This window comes from Otolemur garnettii, unplaced genomic scaffold, assembly GCF_000181295.1.
Source record: "Otolemur garnettii isolate 467f Iridium unplaced genomic scaffold, OtoGar3 scaffold00104, whole genome shotgun sequence".
NCBI lineage: Eukaryota > Metazoa > Chordata > Mammalia > Primates > Galagidae > Otolemur > Otolemur garnettii.
Window position 1 is genome coordinate 3,089,464 of NW_003852499.1, and position 20,390 is coordinate 3,109,853.

The 20,390-nt window shown below is 38.4% G+C and overlaps 1 protein-coding gene across 1 annotated transcript in view; it reads left to right on the top strand.

Annotated features, from left to right (window-relative positions):
* ANO2 (anoctamin 2) overlaps positions 1 to 20,390 on the top strand; it is a 337,924-nt gene that overhangs the window by 290,135 nt on the left and 27,399 nt on the right. The window contains exon 21 of the mRNA XM_012809303.1: positions 1,535 to 1,680. Coding sequence (XP_012664757.1) covers positions 1,535 to 1,680 — 146 coding nt within the window. The remainder of the gene's footprint in view (positions 1 to 1,534; positions 1,681 to 20,390) is intronic.

Consider the following 20,390-nt stretch of genomic DNA (forward strand, 5'->3'; position numbering starts at 1 on the left):
AAAGTAAGCCTGCTACATAGATTATCTCTTTTAGTGGACCCTATGGGTAAGTTAATGTTTATTTCTTTATTTTAAAGATAAGGAAACTAAAGCTTATAGAGTTTTATAACTTGACTAAGAAAATATGATTGGCCAATTGTGAAACATGATTTTACATAATCCATTCTGACACTAAAGATTAGACTTTCATTTACTATACTATACTATATCCTCTTGATGGCAAATGATTTTAGACCAGACTCTTTGCAGAATGTTACTTAGAATCATTGTATTTCCTCTAACTGTTAAAAAAGTGCTCCTCTGGAAAGATCTTTATGGGTGTTGGATGGTCTGGGGTGAAGAATGTTGCAGGGAAGGAGGTGATTCATATATATGGGTGGAGCATGGACTTCAAAATCCCTTTTAAAATCTTTAAGTCTGTGATTCTAACAGTTCTACCATTAGTACTCTCAGCTATCTCCTAGAAACTTTCTCTTAGATTGGTTAACAGAATTGGCACCTTGCTTCTTCACCTATTTTTATTTTCTATACATTGTGTGTCAATGGGAAGTTTGAAAAGGCATATTTTAGCATTTCATATTGAAAATAATAGCTATCATCTATTCAGTGCTCACTAGACATTATGCTAAGGACCTCATAAACACTGAGACGTTGGGTCATTATCATCTTAATAGTCTAGACAAAAAAAATTCCTAATTGTGGTTGTCTTAGTCTATCCAGTCTGCCATAACAAAATACCAAAGACTGGGGGCTTAGTCAATAGAAATTTATTTTTTCATAGTTCAGGAGACTGGGAATTTCAAGATCAAGGTTCAGCATGGCTGGGTTTCTGGTGAAGGCTCTCTTTCTGGATTAAAGGTAGCTGCTTTGCCTCTGTGTCCTCATCTGGGGGTTAGATCCCTTTCTTTCCTTCTCCCTTTATATAAGACTGCCAATTCTATTGGCATAGCCCCTCCTCCTTTGACCTCATTTAATATTTACTTCCTAAAAGTCCTATCTTCAAATATAGTCACATTGAGAGTTAGAGGCTCAACATGCAAATTAGGGAGGAACACAATACATTTCATAGTAGCGATGGGCAATGTTTAGTTTGGTTTTAATGGAAAGATGGTGGTATTGATGTTATTGAGACCCAAAGAATGTGTGGCCTGGAAGAAGAGAATCTTTCTACTACTTTTTGGACACACCTTTCGTCCATGAAGAGGGTGGGTAGATCACCTTATGGACAATAAGGCTGGCTCTGTTTCAGTGTTTGGCAGGAAGAATCAACTCTGTTGTTTCTTATCAAACTGCAAGAAAATGAAAGTTTTGGGGGTTTGAAGAAACCCAATCTTTTGTGGGGAGAATCTTTTATTATCTTCATAAAGAACCTCCTTGGGTTGTCTTTAGGAAAAAAATAGTCTCCTAGTATCTCTCTATTTGTTTGTGGATTAGAGATGTCTTTAGTGTCAAAGCTTAGTTTTTCTTTCTTTTTGTCTGAAAAACTAACCCTGTTCTTCAGAAGTTTTTGGTGACTGGTTTATTTCTTTCCTAGGAAGCTAAAGAAACTATTTCGAAAACTGAAAGATGAGACAGAACCTGGAGAAACGAACTCTGCCCACTCCAAACACCCAGAGCAGTGGGACCTAGACTACAGCTTGGAGCCATACACAGGACTGACTCCAGAATACATGGAGATGAGTAAGAGCCCATGTCTTTCCACTGGGGGAGGTTCAGACAAAGGGTGTGGGGAGGGGCAGGGAGGAGACAGGGAAAATGACTAGAGCAGTTTCTGCTTCTTTGTGAGCTTCATGGTTACTCAGTATCCCCTTCTATGCCACAAAAAAGTTGAGAAAAGTAGAGCAGAAGGAACCCTGGCATGAGAACCAGGAGCAGCATTGACACCAATTTGATGGATGATGTCTTCTTCTACTTTGGCCTCTTTGCCTCACCTATAAAATGAAAAGAGTGACTTCTCATGGTTTCTTTCATTGATAAAGGTGAAAGGGAAATTGAAATTTAGGAATAGATTTCATAGAAGAAGAGTAAAATAGTCCTACGTCTTTTAGGGTCAAGGATATACACATACATCTTTAACTTAAAGAATATCAGAGAATCTCCCACTCTCATCTGATTGGGCTGTGTTAGATGTGAGCTTTTCATCAAAAAAAATTGGAGATATTTTGTGTAGGGAGTGAGAGGTAGATTCTTAATTGCAGAGCTTCTGACTCTCTTAGATAAGGCTTGAAGGCAGGAGTTTGTATCAGTACAGGCTGATAGAACACAGTCATTTCAGATGTAGCTTAGAAGTCATGAGTTCTCCATTATGAGAAGTATCTTAGACTATCTGCATTGAACTCCTGGCTACTTGAGAATAACCCTGATCCACTCTTGGGATGGATGGTTGAAAAGCCTCTTTCCTAGTCTTGAAACTAATGAATTAAAAGCTTGAGATACCAGCGATCAGGAGCCCAGGTATAGCATCTAATAATTACTCAAGATGTAGATTACAGAAAAACATCAGTCATATCCAATGGTAGAATAATTCAATATTTAGTCAATACTTAATGTCATTGCTCTCTATGTTAGTCACTTTTAATAGGGGGGCGCCATTGCCTTTCTGTGCACCTGGTATTTCACTTACTATTTCTAACAGGTCTTTATTCTGTTTTGTTAAAAATCCGTGTATATATGTTAGGGGTGGAAGAAAAAGCAGGGTCTAGATTAGATGGCCATGAAAATTCTGTTTTAGCCCTGAGGTGTCTAAAATTCTAGGCAAAAGCTGAGCTTTGTAATCTAAATCAGTTTATCATGGGAGAAGCAATCATTATGTCTGCTGTAGGAACACTAGGCCAAGGAAATATCGAGACAATTTATGGAAGCATCTAGCTCACTCAGACTTTTCATATTGAGCTAAGTGTTACTTCTAACCCCTCTCTAATGCTGACCCAGGGGTTATGCAGAAGTGATTGCTCACATTTTAGCTGCCATTCTGTCATTCATTCAGAAAGAAATGCTGCCAGGGATCGGGGCTTCCATTTGGGCAGGGGCTTAACATTAGGAATCCTTGAGCTCTGTCTCTCTAGTGCTAACCGCAGCCCCCCGCCCTCACTACCAGTATGGGTTTTATATGCCTGCCAGCCTGTCTGTATAGTTAGTTGGCTATTTCCAATATCCTTCTTTTGAGTAATTAAAAGCAGAGACCCTTGAGCCATACTCTTTGGGTTCAAATCCCAGCTCTGTGGCTAACTAGCTGGATAATGTTGAGTAGTAACTAATCTTTATGTGTCTTGATCTGCTTAGCTATAAAAGAAATATGATAATACCTATCTCATGGGATTCTTGTGAGTAATTAATGAATTGATATTTGTGAAGTACTTAGAAGAATGTCTAGCAAAGGCATATATTAATGTCAAGTATTGCTTCTCTTAATGTTCCTGAGGCCTAAGGAAGGCAGAGTATAGGGAAATACTCTCCACTTTATTTCTTAGCCTCTGTGTCATTGAATACAATATCCACTATGTGTTTAAATTTGAGCACTTTCAAAGTAATGGACGGGGCGGAGGGGGGGGAAGAATTTGAAGATTTCATACCTTCTGGAATATAAAAAGAAAAAAACAAATAAACCCCCCCAATTACTTATGGTGAATAAAACAACTATATACTAGAAAGTTTGAAAACGGAAAAAAGAAGGGAATATGGCTCCCCAAACTTATCTCATTTAAGTTCTACTTTCTTTAGTATTTTGGTGCTATTTCTTAGACCATTTTTGTTATGTATATGAATTTAAAAATGAAGTTCTGATCATTCACATTTATTTCTTTTTGTTTTAAATTGGTACATAATATTTGAACATATTTATGGGGCATATGTGATGTTTTGTTACATGCATAGACAGTGTAATGATCAAAATGGTGTGTTTGGGGTGCCTGTCACCTGGAGTATTTACCGTGTCTATGTGTTGGGAGCATTTCAAGTCCTCTCTTCTACCTGTTTTGAAATATACAATACACTATTAGTACCTATAGTCACCCTATTCTGCTATCAGACATTAAAACTTGTATCTTTGTTATTGCAAATAGTGCTGCAATAAACATGGGAGTGTGGGTATCCCTTTGATATATATATTTCTTTTACTTTGGATAAATACCCAGTAGTGGAATTGCAGATAATATGGTAGTTCAGATGGTAGTTTTTTGAGAAACATCTATACTGTTATCCTTAGTGGTTGTAGTAACTTGCATTCCCACCAACAATGTATAAAGTTCCTTTTTCTCTGCATCCTCATTAGCATTTTTTGGTCTTTTTAATACTAGCCATTATAACTGGGATAAAAATGATATTTCATTTTGGTTTTTGTTTACATTTTCCTGATTATTAGTAATGTTGAGATTTTTTTCTTCACATAATGCTTGGCCATTTGTCTTCTTTTGAGAAATGTCTATTAATATCCTTTTGAGAAAGGTCTATTAATGCCTGCCTTTCAGAGGAATTATTTGTTTTTTTAGTATTGAGTTCCTTGCATATTCAGAATATTAATCTTTTATCAGACGAATAGTTTGTGACTATTTTCTCTCATTCAACATGTTATCTTTTTACTCTGATGATTGTTTCTTTCACTGTGTAGAAGCTCTTTAGTTTAATATAGTTCCATTTGTCTATTTTTGTTTTTCTTGCCTGTACCTTATAGGTCTTAGCCATAAAATCTCTGTCTAGACCAAAGTCCAGAAGAGTTTTTCCTAGGTTTTTGTTTCATACTTTTATAGTTTCAGGTCTTACATTAAAGCGTTTCATTCATGCATCTTGAGTTGATTTTTGTAGGTGATGGGAGACATATGTCCATTCTTCTGCATATGGATAGCCAATCTTCCCGTCACTGTTTATTGAAGAGGGTATACTTTCCCTGATGTATGTTGCTGATGTACTGTCAAAAATCAGTTGGCTGTAAATATGTGGATTTATTTCTGGGTTCTCTATTCTATTCCATTGGTCTATGGGTCTGTTTTTATACCAATATCATACTGTGTTAATCAAATAGTCATGCTGTCTTGGAGTCAAATAGTGTGGTACCTCCAGCTGTGTTCTTTTGCTTAGGATTTCTTTGGTTATTCTGGCTTTTTGGTTTCATATAAATCTTAGGATTTTTTTTCTATTTATGTGAAAAATGGCATTGGCATTTTGATAGGAATTACATTGAATCTTCAGATTCCTTTCAACAGCTGATCATTTTAATAATTTAATTCTTATGATCTAGGAGCATGGGGTGTTGTCCCATTTGTTCATGTTCTATGCAATTTCCTCTATTAGTGTTTTGTAGTTTTCCTTGGTAAAATTTATTGCTAGATATTTTTCTGTAGCTACTGTAAATGGGATTGCCTTCTTGATTTCTTTCTCAGCTAGTACATTATTGGTATATAAAAACACTACTGATTTTTTCTATGTTGATATGGTATCCTACAACTTTACTGAATTTATTTCTCAGATATAGGAGATTTTTTGGTAGAGTCTTTAGGTTTTTCTATATATAAGATCATATTATCAGCAAAGAGGGACAAATTGACTTTTTCTTTTCCAATTTGAATGTCTTTTATTTCCTTCTCTTGCCTAATTGCTTTGGCTGGGACATCTAGTACTGTGTTGAATAGGAGTGGTGAAAGTCAGCATCTTCGTCTTATTCCAGTTCTTAGAGGAAAGGCTTTAGCTTTTCCTCATTCAATATGATGATAGCTGTGGGTTTCTCACATGTGGCCTTTATTATGTTAAAGTATATTCCTTCTATCCCTCATTTGTAGTGAGTCTTTATCATGAAGGGATATTGAATTTTATCAATGCTTTTTCTGCATCTATTGAGATGATCATATGGCTTTTGTCCTTTGTTCTGTTGATTTGATGTGTCAAGTTAACTGATTTGTGTATGTGGAACCATCCTCACATCCCTGGAATAAGTCCCACTTGATCATGGTGTATGGTCTTTTTGATATGCTGTTGGATTTAATTTGCTAGTAATTTGTTGAGGATCTTTGTGTCTGTGTTCATCAGGAATATTGGCCTACTGTTTTCTTTTTCTTTTCTTTTTTTGTTTATTGCAGCCTTGTCTGGTTCTTCTTGAATTATTTTTCATTCAGTGAAGAATAATTTCTTCCTCTTCAACTTTTTGGAACAGTTTTAGAGAAAATTTGGTGTTAACTCTTCTTAGAAAATTTAGAATTCAGCAGTGAAGCCATACAATCCTGGACTTTTCTTTATTAAGACACTTTATAAGAAGGTTAAAAAGGTTTTCTATTTCTTCCTATTCAATGTTGGTAGGTTACATATATATATATATATGTAGAAATTTAACCATTTTCTCTAAGTTTTCTAGTCTTGTAGTGTGTAATAGTGTATAGTAGTCTCTGAACTATTACTATTACTATTTTTGTGGTATTAATGATCTAATGTCTCCTTTTTTACTTTTTTGATTTTATTTATTTGGTTCTTTTTTCTTTATTTCTTGGTGAGTCCAGATAGTGATTTGTTGATTTTATCGTTTCAAAAAAAATTAAGTTTTTGTTTTGATGATCATTTGTATTTTTTTTAGTCTCTTTTTGTTTAGTTCTGTTCTGATCTTCATTATTTCTTTCCTTCTACTAATTTTGTTTAGGTGATCTGTCTACTGTTTTCTCTTACTTTTCTAGTTTCTTAAGATGTATTATTAGATTTTTTTTATATGAAATGTTTCTGCTTTTTTATCTAGGTGTTTATTTCTGTAAACTTCTCTGTTTGTATTGCCTTTGCTGTATCCCATAGGTTTCGTTAATGTTGTTTTTCAATTTTTATTTGTCTTAAGAACTTTTTGAATTTCCTACTTAATTTCTTCCTTGACCCAATGGTCATTTACAAGCATGTTGTTTATTTTCCATGTGTTTGTGTAATTTCCAAAGGTCCTCTTCTTAGTGATATTTAGTTTTATTTTATTGTGGTTTGCAAAGATACTTCACATGATTTCAATTTTTTAAAATTGTTGAGACTTGTTTTGTGTCCTAACATATGGTCTCTTGTAGAGAGTGTTCCATGTGCTGAAGGGAAGACGTGTATTCTGTAACAGTTGGATTAAATGTTCTGTATCTGTCTGTTACTGTGTAGTTTAAGTGCAATATTTCTTTGTCAATTTTCTGTCTAGATGATCTGTCTAATGCTGAGGGTGGACTATTGATGTTCCCAACTATTATTATATGAGAGTCTATTTCTCTTAAGATCTAATAATATTTGCTTTATATATCTGGGTGCTCTGGTGTTGGGTACATATAACTATGTTTAGAATTATTATATTTTCTTGCTGAATCATTCTCCTTATCATTATATAATAATCTTCTTTGTTTTTACTGTTTTTAAATTAAAACCTATTTTATGTTAAGTATATCTATTCATGCTCCATTTGGGTTTCTGTTTTCATGGAATATCTTTTTCCAGCCCTTCATTTTCAGTCTATATGTCTTTAAAGATGAGGTGAGTTTTTTGTAGGCAACATATTGTTGGTTAATAGCTTTTTGTTCATTCAGAAAATCTATATCTTTTAAGTGGAAAGTTTAATCTGTTTACATTCAAAGTGATTATTGATATGTGAGAGCTTATTCCTGTCAATTTAGTAATCGATTTCTGATTGTTTTATAGATTCTTTGTTTTTTTTTATTTTTCTCTTATTGTATATCATTGTAGTTTGATAGTTTTCAATAGTGGTAGCATTTGAGTCCTTTCTTTTCCTTAAGTTAGTGTTCTACCAGTAGGTTTTATTCTTTTGTGTGTTTACATGATGGCATATATAACCCTTTAGCTTCAAGGTATAGGACTCCGTTAAGAATTTCTTGTGTGTCTAGGGATGATGGATTCCTTCAGTTTTTGCTTTTGTGAGAAATATTTTATTATTCCTTAATAATATATATTCCTTAATATGCTCCTTAATTTATGAAGGATGCTCTCTCTTGCCTCCTTCTGCCTTCCTTCTCTGCTCTCTTTTCTCTCTCTTCCCCCTTGCTCTTCTCTACTCTCTCTCTCTTCTCTTCCCCACTCTCTCCTTATCTATCTCTCCTCTTTTCTCTCCTCCTCGGTGTTGCTCTGCAGCCTCCCTCCCCACACCAATAAAGACCTTTCCTATAAGCAAAAAAAAAAAAAATTATGAAGGATAATGTTGCTGGGTATAATACCCTTGCATGATAGTTTTTTTTTTTTTTTCAGCACTTTGAATAATCAACCCATTTTCTCCTGGCTCATAAAGTTTCTGCTGAGAAATCTGCTATTAGTCTGATGTGGGAGGGGGTGTCTTTTATAAATGACTTGATGCTTTCTCTTGCTGTTTTGAGAATTTGACTTTAATTGTCTTTGACTTTAAATAATTTGACCATGTTGTGCCATGGAGAAGATCTTTCTGGAATTGCATTTATGTGGGAATCATAGTTTCCTCTTTCTTTCCCCCCCCCCTTTTTTTTTTTAAAGACAGACTCTCACTCAGTGGCTCTGGGGTTAAGTACCATGGCATCATAGCTCACAGCAACCTCGAACTCTTGGGCTCAAGGGATCCTCTTGCCTCAGCCTCTCCAGTATTTAGGACTACAGCTGCCCACCTGGGGTCTGTCTCCTGCTCAGGCTGGTCTCAAACTCCTGAGCTTGGGTGATCTACCCTCCTTTGCCTCCGAGTTCTGGGATTACAAGTGTGAGCCACCATACCCCCCAGCTGAATTTCCTGTGTCTGAATTTGTAAATCTCTTGCTTGACTCGGGAAGTTGTTAGCTATTATTTCTTTTTTATGGTGGGATTTTTTAAATTAAATTATAAACACATAGATCATGTATACATTAATGAATTTATGGGGTACAATGTGCTGATTTCATATAGAATTAGGAGCGTTTACATCACACTGGTTAATATATACCTCATCTCGTTTACTTAATTATTGCGGTAAGACATTTATACTCTATACTTAATAGATCCGACATGTACCCTTGCATTATGCACCATAGGTGTGATCCCACCATTCACCATCCCTCAATCCCTCCCTCCTTCATCCTAGGCCATAGTTGTGATCTGTTCTTCATATGAAAGTGTAAGTGATTGTAAATTGGTTTTACAATAGTACTGAGTACATTGGATATTTTTTCTTCTATTCTTGAGATACTTTACTAAGTAGGATATGTTCCAGCTCCATCCATGTAAATGTAAAATAGGTAAAGTCTCCATCTTTTTTTAAGGCTGCATAATATACCATGGTATACATATATCACAATTTATTAATCCATTCATGGGTTAATTTCTTTCAGATTTTCATATTTCTGATGGGCACTTGGGTTTCTTCCATGACTTGGCTATTATGAATTAAGCTGCAGTGAACAATCTGGTGCAAATATCTTTGTTATAAAGTGATTTTTGGTCTTCTGAATATACACCTAGTAGAGGAATTGCAGGATCAAATGGCAGGTCTACTTTTAGATCCTTGAGTATTCATACTTCTTTCCAAAAGGGCCATATTAGCTTGCATTCCCACCAACAGTACAGAAGTGTTCCCTTTTCTCCACCACATCTGTAGTTTTGGGATTTTGTTATGTGAGCCACTCTTACTGGAGTTAGATGATATCTCAAAGTGGATTTGATTTGCATTTCTCTGGTGATTAAAGATGATGAGCATTTTTTCATGTGTCTGTAGGCCATGCGCCTATCTTCTTCAGAGAACCTTCTGTTCAAGTCCCTTGCCCACAGTGAAATGGGATTACTTGTTATTTTTTTATTAATAAGTTTGAGTTCTCTGTGGATTCTGGTTATCAAACCTTTGTCAGAAGCATAACCTGCAAATATCCTCTCCCATTCTGAGAGCTATCTGCTTGCTTTACTTACTGTGTTCTTGGCTGTGCAGAAGCTTTTTAGTTTGATCAGATCCCAGTAATGTATTTTTGATGTTGCTTCAATTGCCCGGGGGGTCCACCTCATAAAGTATTCTCTTGGGCTAATTTCTTCAAGTGTTTCTCTTGCACTCTTTCCAAGAATCTTTATAGTTTCATGTCTTAAGTTTAAATCTTTTATCCAGTGGGAGTCAATTTTTGTTAATGGAGAAAAGCGTGGGTCCAGTTTCAGTCTTCTGCAAGTCACCAGCCAATTCTCCCAACACCGTTTGTTAAATAGGGAATCTTTCCCCCAATTTATATTTTTCATGGCCTTATCAAAGATCAAGTGACGGTAAGTGTCTGGTTTCATTTCTTGGTTCTCAATTCAGTTTCATACATCTATGGCTCTATTTCTGTGCCAATACCATACTGTTTTGATCACTAGAGATTTATAGTATAGTTTGAAGTCTGGTAGTATAATTCTTCCTGCTTTGTTTTTATTTTGGAGTAATGTCTTGGCTATTCAAGGTTTTTTCTGGTTCCATATAAAACTAAGTACTATTTTTTCCAGATCTTTAAAGTATGATGGTAATGCTTTGATAGAGATTGCATTAAATTTGTAAATTGCTTTGGGTAATATGGACATACTAACAATGTTGATTCTTTCCAGCCATGAGCATGGTATGTTTTTCCATTTGTTAACATCTTTAGCTATTTCTTTTTTCAGAGTTTCATAATTCTCTTTATAGAGATCTTTTACATCCTTTGTTAGGTAAATTCCCAAATATTTCATCTTCTTTGGCACAGCTGTAAAGGGAGTAGAGTCTTTGACTGTTTTTCGGCTTGACTATTATTGGTATATATAAAAGCTACTGATTTGTGAGTATTGATTTTATATCCTGAGATGCTACTGTATTCCTTGATCACTTCTAAGAGTTTTGTAGTTGAGTCCCTGAGGTTTTCCAGGTATAAGATTATATCATCTACGATGAGTGAAAGTTTGATCTCCTCTGACCCTATTTGTATACTCTTGATCGCCTTCTCTTGCCTGATTGTGATGGCTAAGACTTACATTACAATGTTAAAAAGCAGTGCAGACAATGGACAACCTTGCCTGGTTCCCGATCTGAGTAGAAATGTTTTTAATTTTACTCCATTCAATATGATATTGGCTGTGGGTTTGCTGTAGATGGCCTCTATCAGTTTAAGAAATGTTCCTTCTATACCTATTCTCTTAAGTGTTCTGATCATGAAAGGATGCTGGATATTGTCAAAAGCGTTTTCTGTATCTATTGAGAGAATAATATGGTCTTTGTTTCTTAGTTTGTTTATGTGATGTATTATATTTATAGTTTTATGTATATTGACCCTAGGATAAAACCCACTTGGTCATGGTGTATAATTCATTTGATATATTGCTGAATTCTGTTTGCTAGGATCTTACTGAATATTTTTGCATCTATGTTCATTAGAGATATTGGTCTATAATTTTCTTTTCTTGTTGAGTTTTTCCTGGTTTGGAGATCAGGGTAATATTTGCTTCATAGAATGTGTTGGGAAGTATTCCATCTTTTTTATGTTTTGGAAAAGGTTGAGTTATACAGGTACTAGTTCCTCTTTAAAGGTTTGGTAGAATTCTGATGTGAAGCCATCTGGCCCTGACTCTTCATTTTTGGGAGATTTCGTATAGTTGATTCTATTTCAGTACTTGATATAGGTCTGTTCAGCATTTCCAGTTCTTTCTGATTAAGTCTAAGAAGTTGGCGTGCTTCCAAGTATTGGTCAGTTTCTTCCAGATTATCATATTTCTGAGAATAAAGTTTTTTACAGTATTCATTAAGGATTCTTTGAATTTCTGAGGTGTCTGTTGTTATTTTGCCTTTGTCATTTCTGATTGATGATATTAGGGACTTTTCTATTTTTGGTTAGGTTGGTCAAAGGTTTATCAATTTTGTTGAATTTTTCAAAAAACCAACTTTTTGATTCATTGATCTTATGAATAATTCTTTTGTTTTTTATTTCATTTAATTCTGCTCTAATTTTAGATATTTATTTTCTTCTGCTGGGTTTGGGGTTGGAATGTTCTTCCTTTTTAGCTATTATTTTGTTAATTAGGTTTTCTATCCTTTTCATTTCCTTTTTGCCAAATTTTAAATATTTGGTCACCTTACAGTGTCCTATGTGTCATGTAGGCTTTGTTCATTCTTTTTAATGTTTTTTCTTTATTTTTCTTTCTTACTGGTTATCTTGGAAGATCTATCTTTAACTTCTTCCTTGTTAGCTATTATTTTGTTAATTAGGTTTTCTATCCCTTTCATTTCCTCTTTGCCAAATTTTAAATATTTGGTCACCTTACAGTGTTCTATATGTCAAGTAGGCTTTGTTCATTCTTTTTAATGTTTTTTCTTTTTTTTTTTTTCTTTCTTACTGGTTATCTGGAAGATCTGTATTTAAGTTCCAAAATTCTTTCTTCTGTCTGATCTATTATTGAAACTATCAAATGTGTTTTGTATTTCATTTAATGAATTCTTTGGTTCCAGAATTCTGTTTGGTCTTTTTTTATTAATTTCAGATTAATATGAGGGTACAAATGAATAGTTTACATTGTTTTCAATTCTAAAGTGTTTGGTCCTGTTTAAAGATATCTATCTCTTTAGTAAATTTCTCATTTATGTTCTGAAATTTTTTATAATTTCTTTATATATATTTTTTGTATTCTCTTGTATCCCACTGAACTTCTTTAAAATAATTATTTTTCTGGGATTTCATAAATATCTTTTTGGTTGGAATCTATTGCTGGAGAATCATTATCTTCCTTTGGATGTGTCACACATCTCTGCTTTTTCATGATTCCTATGTCTTTTCATTGATATCTGTGCATCAGTGTAACAGCTGGTTCTTCCAAATTCTTTCAAATTCTTTTGAATTTGCTTTGTAGGGTAAGACTCTTTCCTGGAGATGTATCTATGGAGCTAACTGGGTAGGACACTTTGGCTTTGATCTGGGTGCATGTAGTAGTTAGTGTAGTCTCTGATTTCTTTGGCTGTAAACAGACAGGAAATTACAGATAAAGCTATTTGTGAGTTCCTTAGTTTCTGTCATTAGTAGAGGCTGTGGTGAAGTTTTGCTGAGGACCAGGATACTGGATTGGCTTGTGCTTGGGCTCCAGTGGTATCAGAAGTGGGCTGAACATATCTGTCCTTGGGCCCCAGGGTGGTATACACTGGCACTGGTATCAGTGGGCCCAGAGGGACATTTCTCCAGGTGGCTTTATTAGACATTGGTAATGGCAGAAGTGGGCCAGGTATAGGGAAGGGTCTTGGGCCTCTGGACAGTGAGTGTGGTGTGGGTGATGGCAGTAGCAGTGGTGACCAGACAATCCTCAGGATCCCAAGTGGTTCACACTAATGTCGAGGGTGGCTACAATGAGCTTGATGGGGCAGTCCTCAGGTCTTCAGGTGCTTTATGTGTGTGTGTGTGTGGGGGGGCATCCTCAGGACTCAGGACCCTGGGAAGAGTTCTTGAGTGCCAATAATGGTGGACTGGTAGCTGGGGGTTCCCTAGGCCCCTAGAGAGGATGTTCTGGAAATGGAGCATGCAGAGTTGGGCCAGACAGACCTGTCCTTAGGTCCTCCAATGGTATGTGTAAGTGTTGGCTGTGGTAGACAGGGTCAGAGTAGTCCCCTTAGAATGGTCAGATGGGGATGGTAATCACTGTGCTACAGCTATACTGCTGGGGAGGGTGGGCTTGCTTTCAGTGATGGCCTCCACTTGCAGGCAGCTAGTGGTAGCAGCTGTGAGCAGGGGAGTTTGTTTTCAGGGTACTTAAAAATGTGCACTTTAGCCTGGTGGCAAAGTGCCATGGTGGGTGCAGGTGGGGCCCAGAGATATGGAGATGCAGGGGCTGTTGGGCCCCAGGGCAGGATACAATCTGGTGGGGCCTGGACTCTCAATGTGGCACCCTGCTGCAGTTGCTTCAGAGTGTGGTTGGGGACCCAGTCTGACCTCCCTCTCTGGAGCAATGCCATCTCAGTGTCCAGGCAGCTCTCTATGTTGGCCTTTGGGCCTGCTGGGTTCTTGGGACCTTTTATGACTAAGATTACAGGTATCCACAGTAGTAGTAATGTAGGTCACTGGGGCGTCACTTATGTTCACTTTCCGCACACTGGGAAGCCACTCTAGGTTTCCAGTTGATTCTGCCTGAGCGGGCTGCCTGTTTTCCCCCTCCTTCCTTGCTTTAGATGTTTCCTGTCACTTCTCTGTTGAATTCCAGTGTTCTGTCTTAGATGATCTATATTCTAAGTCTGATTATCTCCTCACTGTTTTGGTTCTTTATGGAAGAAACAAGTATTAGATACTTCCAGTCAACCATCGTGAAGCCCTTCACACTTATTTCTTTTTTTTTCATTTAGCATTATATGAGTAAATATTTCCAAGTTCTCATACAGTATTCACAATAAATAGTCCTTCTAATAGTGTGCCATGGTTTATTTACCTGTCTTCAGGGAAGAGCATGGAGGCTTGCTCTCCAGTTCTCCCCCTATTTTAATATTCCATTATACACTATCTTTGTGAACATAATCTTTTTCACATTTTCTGTGATTTCTTCTTATTTATTTATTTGTTATTTTTTTTATTGAGACAGAGTCTCACTTTGTGACCCTCAGTAGAGTGCCGTGGTCATAGCTCACAGCAACCTCCAACTCTTGGGCTTAAGCAATTCTCTTGCCTTAGCCTCCCAAGTAGCTGGGACTACAGGTGCCCACCACAATGCCCGGCTTTTTTTATTGTAGAGACAGGGTCTCCCTCTGGCTCAGTCTGGTCTAGAACCTCTGAGCTCAGGGCAATTCACCTGCCTGGGCCTCCCAGAGTGCTAGGATTACAGGTGTGAGCTACCACACCTGGCCACATTTTCTGTGATTTTATCATGATGGAGTCACACAGGTGTGAGTAGTTGATATAAGGTTTGGTTGCTGCATGGTTCTTGATTTGTTTTGCCAAAATGCTTTCTGAAAGGATTAGACCAATTCACTTAGCTGTGGACAATATATCTTGAAATGCCCTTTCAGTGAGTGCAGATTATTCAGTATCCTGAAGTCATGTGATATGAAAGAATTATCACCCCTGTGCCACATAGTTCCACTTTGTTGACCTGAATATTCCAGACTTATCCTTAGTGATGTCTTCTCAGGCTTATGCCCTAGTTCCTCATGAGAGGAATGCTATCTTTGTGCTGTATGTTCTCCCATTGTGTTTGGTCCACACACTGGGGGCATCTTACTGACTGTGGTGACATTGCTCACACATGCCTCTTCAGCAGACCCAGTCTACTAGAGTCTAAGGAGCAGTGAGCAGGGACCACGGCTTATTCATCTTCTTATCCTCTGGAGTCTAGCACATTTCATGGCACAGAACAGGAACCTAGTGTCTGATGAGATGACAAAGATGAGGTGAATGCTCTTGTTAATCAATGAGGAAAGGTTTCTTGACAGTGGTAAATTTGTAATGACAACTTTATGAAGCAAATGAAGGGTTATTTTCAAAGCCATGCTTGGTTGATTGTAGATTAGGGGTATTCTGAGGGGGTTTCCAGCTCTAGGTAGGAGGTTGAATTAACCATCCCCTGCCCCAGGACCCTTTTGGTTCTAAAGATCTATGGATCAATGCCAGAGCAGGAAGAGCATTCCAAGGAAATTATCTGAAAGTGCAGAGTCTTCATGGACGTGAGTAACTATTGACAAAGAAAAACAAATGGTAGTTTTGGGGTAGGGAGGGTTCAGATACAGACTTGGAGTTAGTGGAGAAACCTGGAGGCCAAATAAATTTGCATTTTCTCATCAAGCCATTGGGAGGAATTATAAGTTCCCCAGCTCATTGACTGCAACTCTGTTTCCCTTGGGGATATGGGCAGTAAGTACAGGAGGGACATTTATAAGGCTAAGGAAAGATTGAGGAAATACAGGTGGACATACACTCCTTAATTCATTCATCAGACATTTGTGAAGCCTCTAGAGCAGCGGTTCTCAACCCTGGGGGTTGCGACCCCTTGGTAACCATGAAAATACATCCCAGCATTAGGAAGGTTGAGAACCACTACCCTAGAGGGAGCAACAAGTTTGGAGGCCAGGACAGCTCTTCAACAGGTACCATACTGGTATTGATTCAGTCCATAATTTAAATGATATTGGTGCAGTCTTGTCGAGAGAGGAGGCCTAGGTTGCATATGGGTTTTCCAACCTGAATTCCACAGAAACTCAGAGAATTCTTTAGGCCTTTTTGCTAGACATTAATCTTAGAGAAGACATATATGAGGACAGTGTTTTTCTGGATTAGGTTTATCTTATTCCTCTTATCTCTGGATTGTCCTCTTACCTTTGAGGGAGTTTTTTTTCTCATATACAGTCAAAGACTGGGCTGCAGAATAAACTTCAAACTTCATTGAGCAACAAAGCTCAATGTGAATAAGAAGTGGGCTCTCATGTCAAACCACTTGACTTTTAATCCCAAACCTGCATGCCTGCCAGACCCTGGGCTTGGTGCTTAAAGTCAGCCAGGCCTAATTTTCCCATTTGAAAAGCAGGTTTGATGATAATGGCATGCAGCTTGCAGGATTGTTCTGAGACTTCAGTGATGAGTATACAGTAGGTAAAAAATAGTGCTTGCATGCATACACTCTCTATGAACTAAATTAGCCACTATCGTTGTCCACAGTCCAATTTTTCTTGAATTAGACTCTTTTTTTTTATTAAAAAATAATCCAAAGCCTCTGAATATAGTGAGCTCTGGAGATTCTTCCCATCTCCTTAGTGTGGGACTGATCAGTAACACTTTTGGAATGAGAGTACCTGCTGGGTGTGGTGGCCCATGCCAACTCTTTAGAAGACTGAGGTGGGAAGATTGCTTGAGTCCAGGAGGTCAAGACCAGTCTGGGGAACATAAGGAGACCTTTATCTGTGAAAAAATTTTTAAAAATTCATCAGGCATGGTGGTAGGTGTCTGTAGTCCTAGCTACTCAGGAGGCTGAGGCAGGAGAATCACTTGAGCCCAGGAGTTGGTAGCTGCAGTGAGCTATCATGACACCACTGCAGTTCAGCCTGGGCAACAGAGTAAAATCCTGTCTCTCTTTTTAAAAAAAGAGAAAGAGAGAGAGAGAGAGGGAATAAAGGTACCAGACTCCAATGCAAATCTAAGAATCACACTCAGAAGCTCAGAAGCGTGAGCTATAAACATTCCAAGATGTTTGTCCTTTCAGAGAACTCTAAGCCCTTAGGGCTCAACTTGACAAGTCTGGAATCTTAAATGGGTTCTTTATGTCATCTGTTTATCTAAAACCCACAAGATTTTCTTCCTTTAGTCATCCAAAAAATAATCACTATTGTCTTCCTGCCTCAGGAATTCAATTATCCGCCTTCCAGCCTTCCCCCAGCTTCTTAGATACAACCAAAAGTTTGAGGCCCTTCAGCTATTACTGTGGGTGATGAGATGAATTTCCTCTGTCATTCTCACAGTCATTAGAGTAAATCTTATTTTTTTCCTTTTAGTCATGCCCTGATACCCTGTTAAAAACTAATAGAAAGGGACACGCATCAGTGGTGGCATGTTTACTTATTCATTTATTTGGAATGAAAGCCAGGTAATTAATTATTTTGAAGGGCCAAGGACCTTGTCTTTCTCTCTGTACATACCCGCCAAGGCCTGAAAGAATCACCCATCGGAGGGAAATACACGGGGAAGGTCCCCTTCAGAGGCCAGGACATCTAAGTCCTTGCAGCCACCTCCAAGTTTTCTCAAGAGATTATAAGTTTGGACTTCTGGTTCAGGAAGCACATCCCTGAATTGGTTTAGATCCTGTCCTACTCTCCATGACTTCTTTCTGACTTTATATCAACTGTAGCTGAGGGGAGACCTGCTCAGAATGATACTGACCCTTTTAAATTGTGGGTCCTTGTCTCACTGACTTTGCCTGGGTAAGAATTTTGGGTTCCAATTTAAGCCCTCATCATTTCTCCTTGGAATTACCGCAAATGCACCCTAACTTGTCACCTTGCTTCCTTTTGCTTCTATTTCTATCTCTCTTCTCACTTTTTAGAAATCCTTTTTTAAAAAGGCAAACCAGAGCATATTCTTTTTTTTCTGCTTAAAATCTGTGAATACTACTGATTTTATTTTTAACAAAGTTCCCCTCCCACCCCCCACCTGGCAGGGTACCAGGGCATCCCTGCACTGGCTCTTGCTCTGACTCCTATCACAGTGCTGCAGCGGCAGGAACTGGGAAGGAAACTATAGGACAGATCAGAAATACCTCTGTGCCTTAGATTTTGTAGAAAAGTGGAATAAGTTGAATGTGAAAGGTGAAAATGTATAATAGAGAGGACCTGAGGCAGTAAGGACCGCAGCAAAAGAAATGTGCTCAAAAGAAGTAGTGAAGACAGATTGTTGCATAGAGTCAGCCTAACTCCTGGAGCCAGTCTTGCAAATTAATATTGGCTCCTGCAGAAACAAGCTGATATTGAGACCACAAATTAAAATATATATGGAGTCTTGGGGGGGAATGAGAGAGGATACACAGGAAGGGTGAGGTCTAGGAGAAAGAGGTCTTCTCAAGGAGACCCCAAGAATACGCCTGTGAAGTCTTTGCTGCAGAGACTCAGCTCTTAGGAATTTGTAAAAACTTAACTTCCTGGGACTTGGAGGCTGACCTATTATTCTGTAAAAGCCAGAGCCGGCTTCTCCAGCTTGATTAAAACTGATCAATGAGAAAGGTACCCATGGGATGGAACTTTTTAACTGGGGATAAAAAGGAGAATACCAAGCCATTTGGTGAGCCCAGCCATTTTGAATTCTTCTATAACGTTTGTCCGGCCAGCTGAAATAAAGCCCTTCCTCTTATAAACATGGTGTTTGGGTGCTCTTTCTCTCCACTGGGCCTCGTCTTCCTACAACATTTTACAGAAGTAGATCTGGTTATCTCAGACTTGCCGTCCAACTCTGCCTGCGTATCCTCCCTGCCCATGAGTTCACACTGAGCTGGTCAGGTTCAGCTCAGACACATCTGCTCAAGGAAGCATGTTGTAATCCTCCCACCTTCTCTCCTCTTTGTACCTGAGCCCTTTCAAATACATGCATGCTTTGGGGACAGGAACTGTGCCTCATTCCTTTGGAGTCACAGTGCTCAGCACAATTTTGGGAACATAGTAAGTACTCAGCAACATATTTCTTGAATGAATGGCTCTGTAATGCTCCTTCCTTCAGCAGCAGAGAAAAACCTCGCTTCTCTGTATCCCATGATATGTGGTCCTCTCTCCTTAGTGTGGACATATTTATATATTTCTTTATATGCAGTAATTCTCATCTCCCAAGACCAACATGAACCATGTTTATTACCAGGGTTTCCTCAAAATAAAATCACTTCTGGTTTTCATTTACTCCCTTCCCTGGGGGATCCAGCCATTAGTGAGAGTGGACAGAGTGGGATGCTCTCTCCAGACTTGACCTCATACAACTCCGATTTTGCATCCTTCCCGCTCCAGCACTCCCTCCTGCCCATTCAAGGGCTGTGCTGTCATGTCAGGGTGGTGCTAGGCACTAGGGACAGAGACCAGAGACTTGGCCTACATCCTCCAGGGCTTCAGGGCTTCAGGGCTTGTTGGCAGAGAGAGATAGGCAGACAAAACTATTACAGTAAAGAGCTTTGCTGACCTAGAAAAAAAATTCACCCAACTGTACTTGCTTCAGAGAGAAGCTAGGAATTTTCAGCTTCCATTTGAGCAAGCAGAGATATATTAGGAAGAACTGCCCATTCCTATCTTCCTATCAGCCTGTAACTGGCTGCCTACTCAGCAGACATCCAGGGATTGGAGAAACCACCCCTAGAGGCCAACCAATTTTAAGAGACTCCTCTCCCAGTTACTACCTCAGGCTTGCCTTGAGGCTTCAGACAAGACTGGGAAAGGCTGGCAGCAGGCTCTACCTGCAGGCTTAGGGAAGAGAATCCATCCCAGAGGAAGTTACCTACCTGGAGGCTTAGGGAAGAAAATCCATCTCAGAGGAAGCTACCTACCTGTAAGCTTAGGGAAGAGAATCCATCTCAGAGGAAGCTACCTACCTGTAAGCTTAGGGAAGAGAATCCATCTCAGAGGAAGCTACCTGCCTGCAAGCTTAGGGAAGAGAATCCATCTCAGAGGAAGTTACCTGCCTGGAGACTTAGGGAAGAGAATCCATCTCAGATGAAGTTACCTACCTGGAGGCTTAGGGAAGAGAATCCATCTCAGAGGAAGCTACCTACCTGTAAGCTTAGGGAAGAGAATCCATCCCAGAGGAAGTTACCTACCTGGAGGCTTAGGGAAGAGAATCCATCTCAGAGGAAGCTACCCATCTGTAAGCTTAGGGAAGAGAATCTATCTCAGAAGAAGTTACCTACCTGCAGGCTTAGGGAAGAGAATCCATCTCAGAGAAGTTACCTACCTGCCTGGAGGCCTAGGGAAGAGAATCCATCTCAGAGGAAGTTATCTACCTGTAAGCTTAGGGAAGAGAATCCATCTCAGAGGAAGTTACCTACCTGCA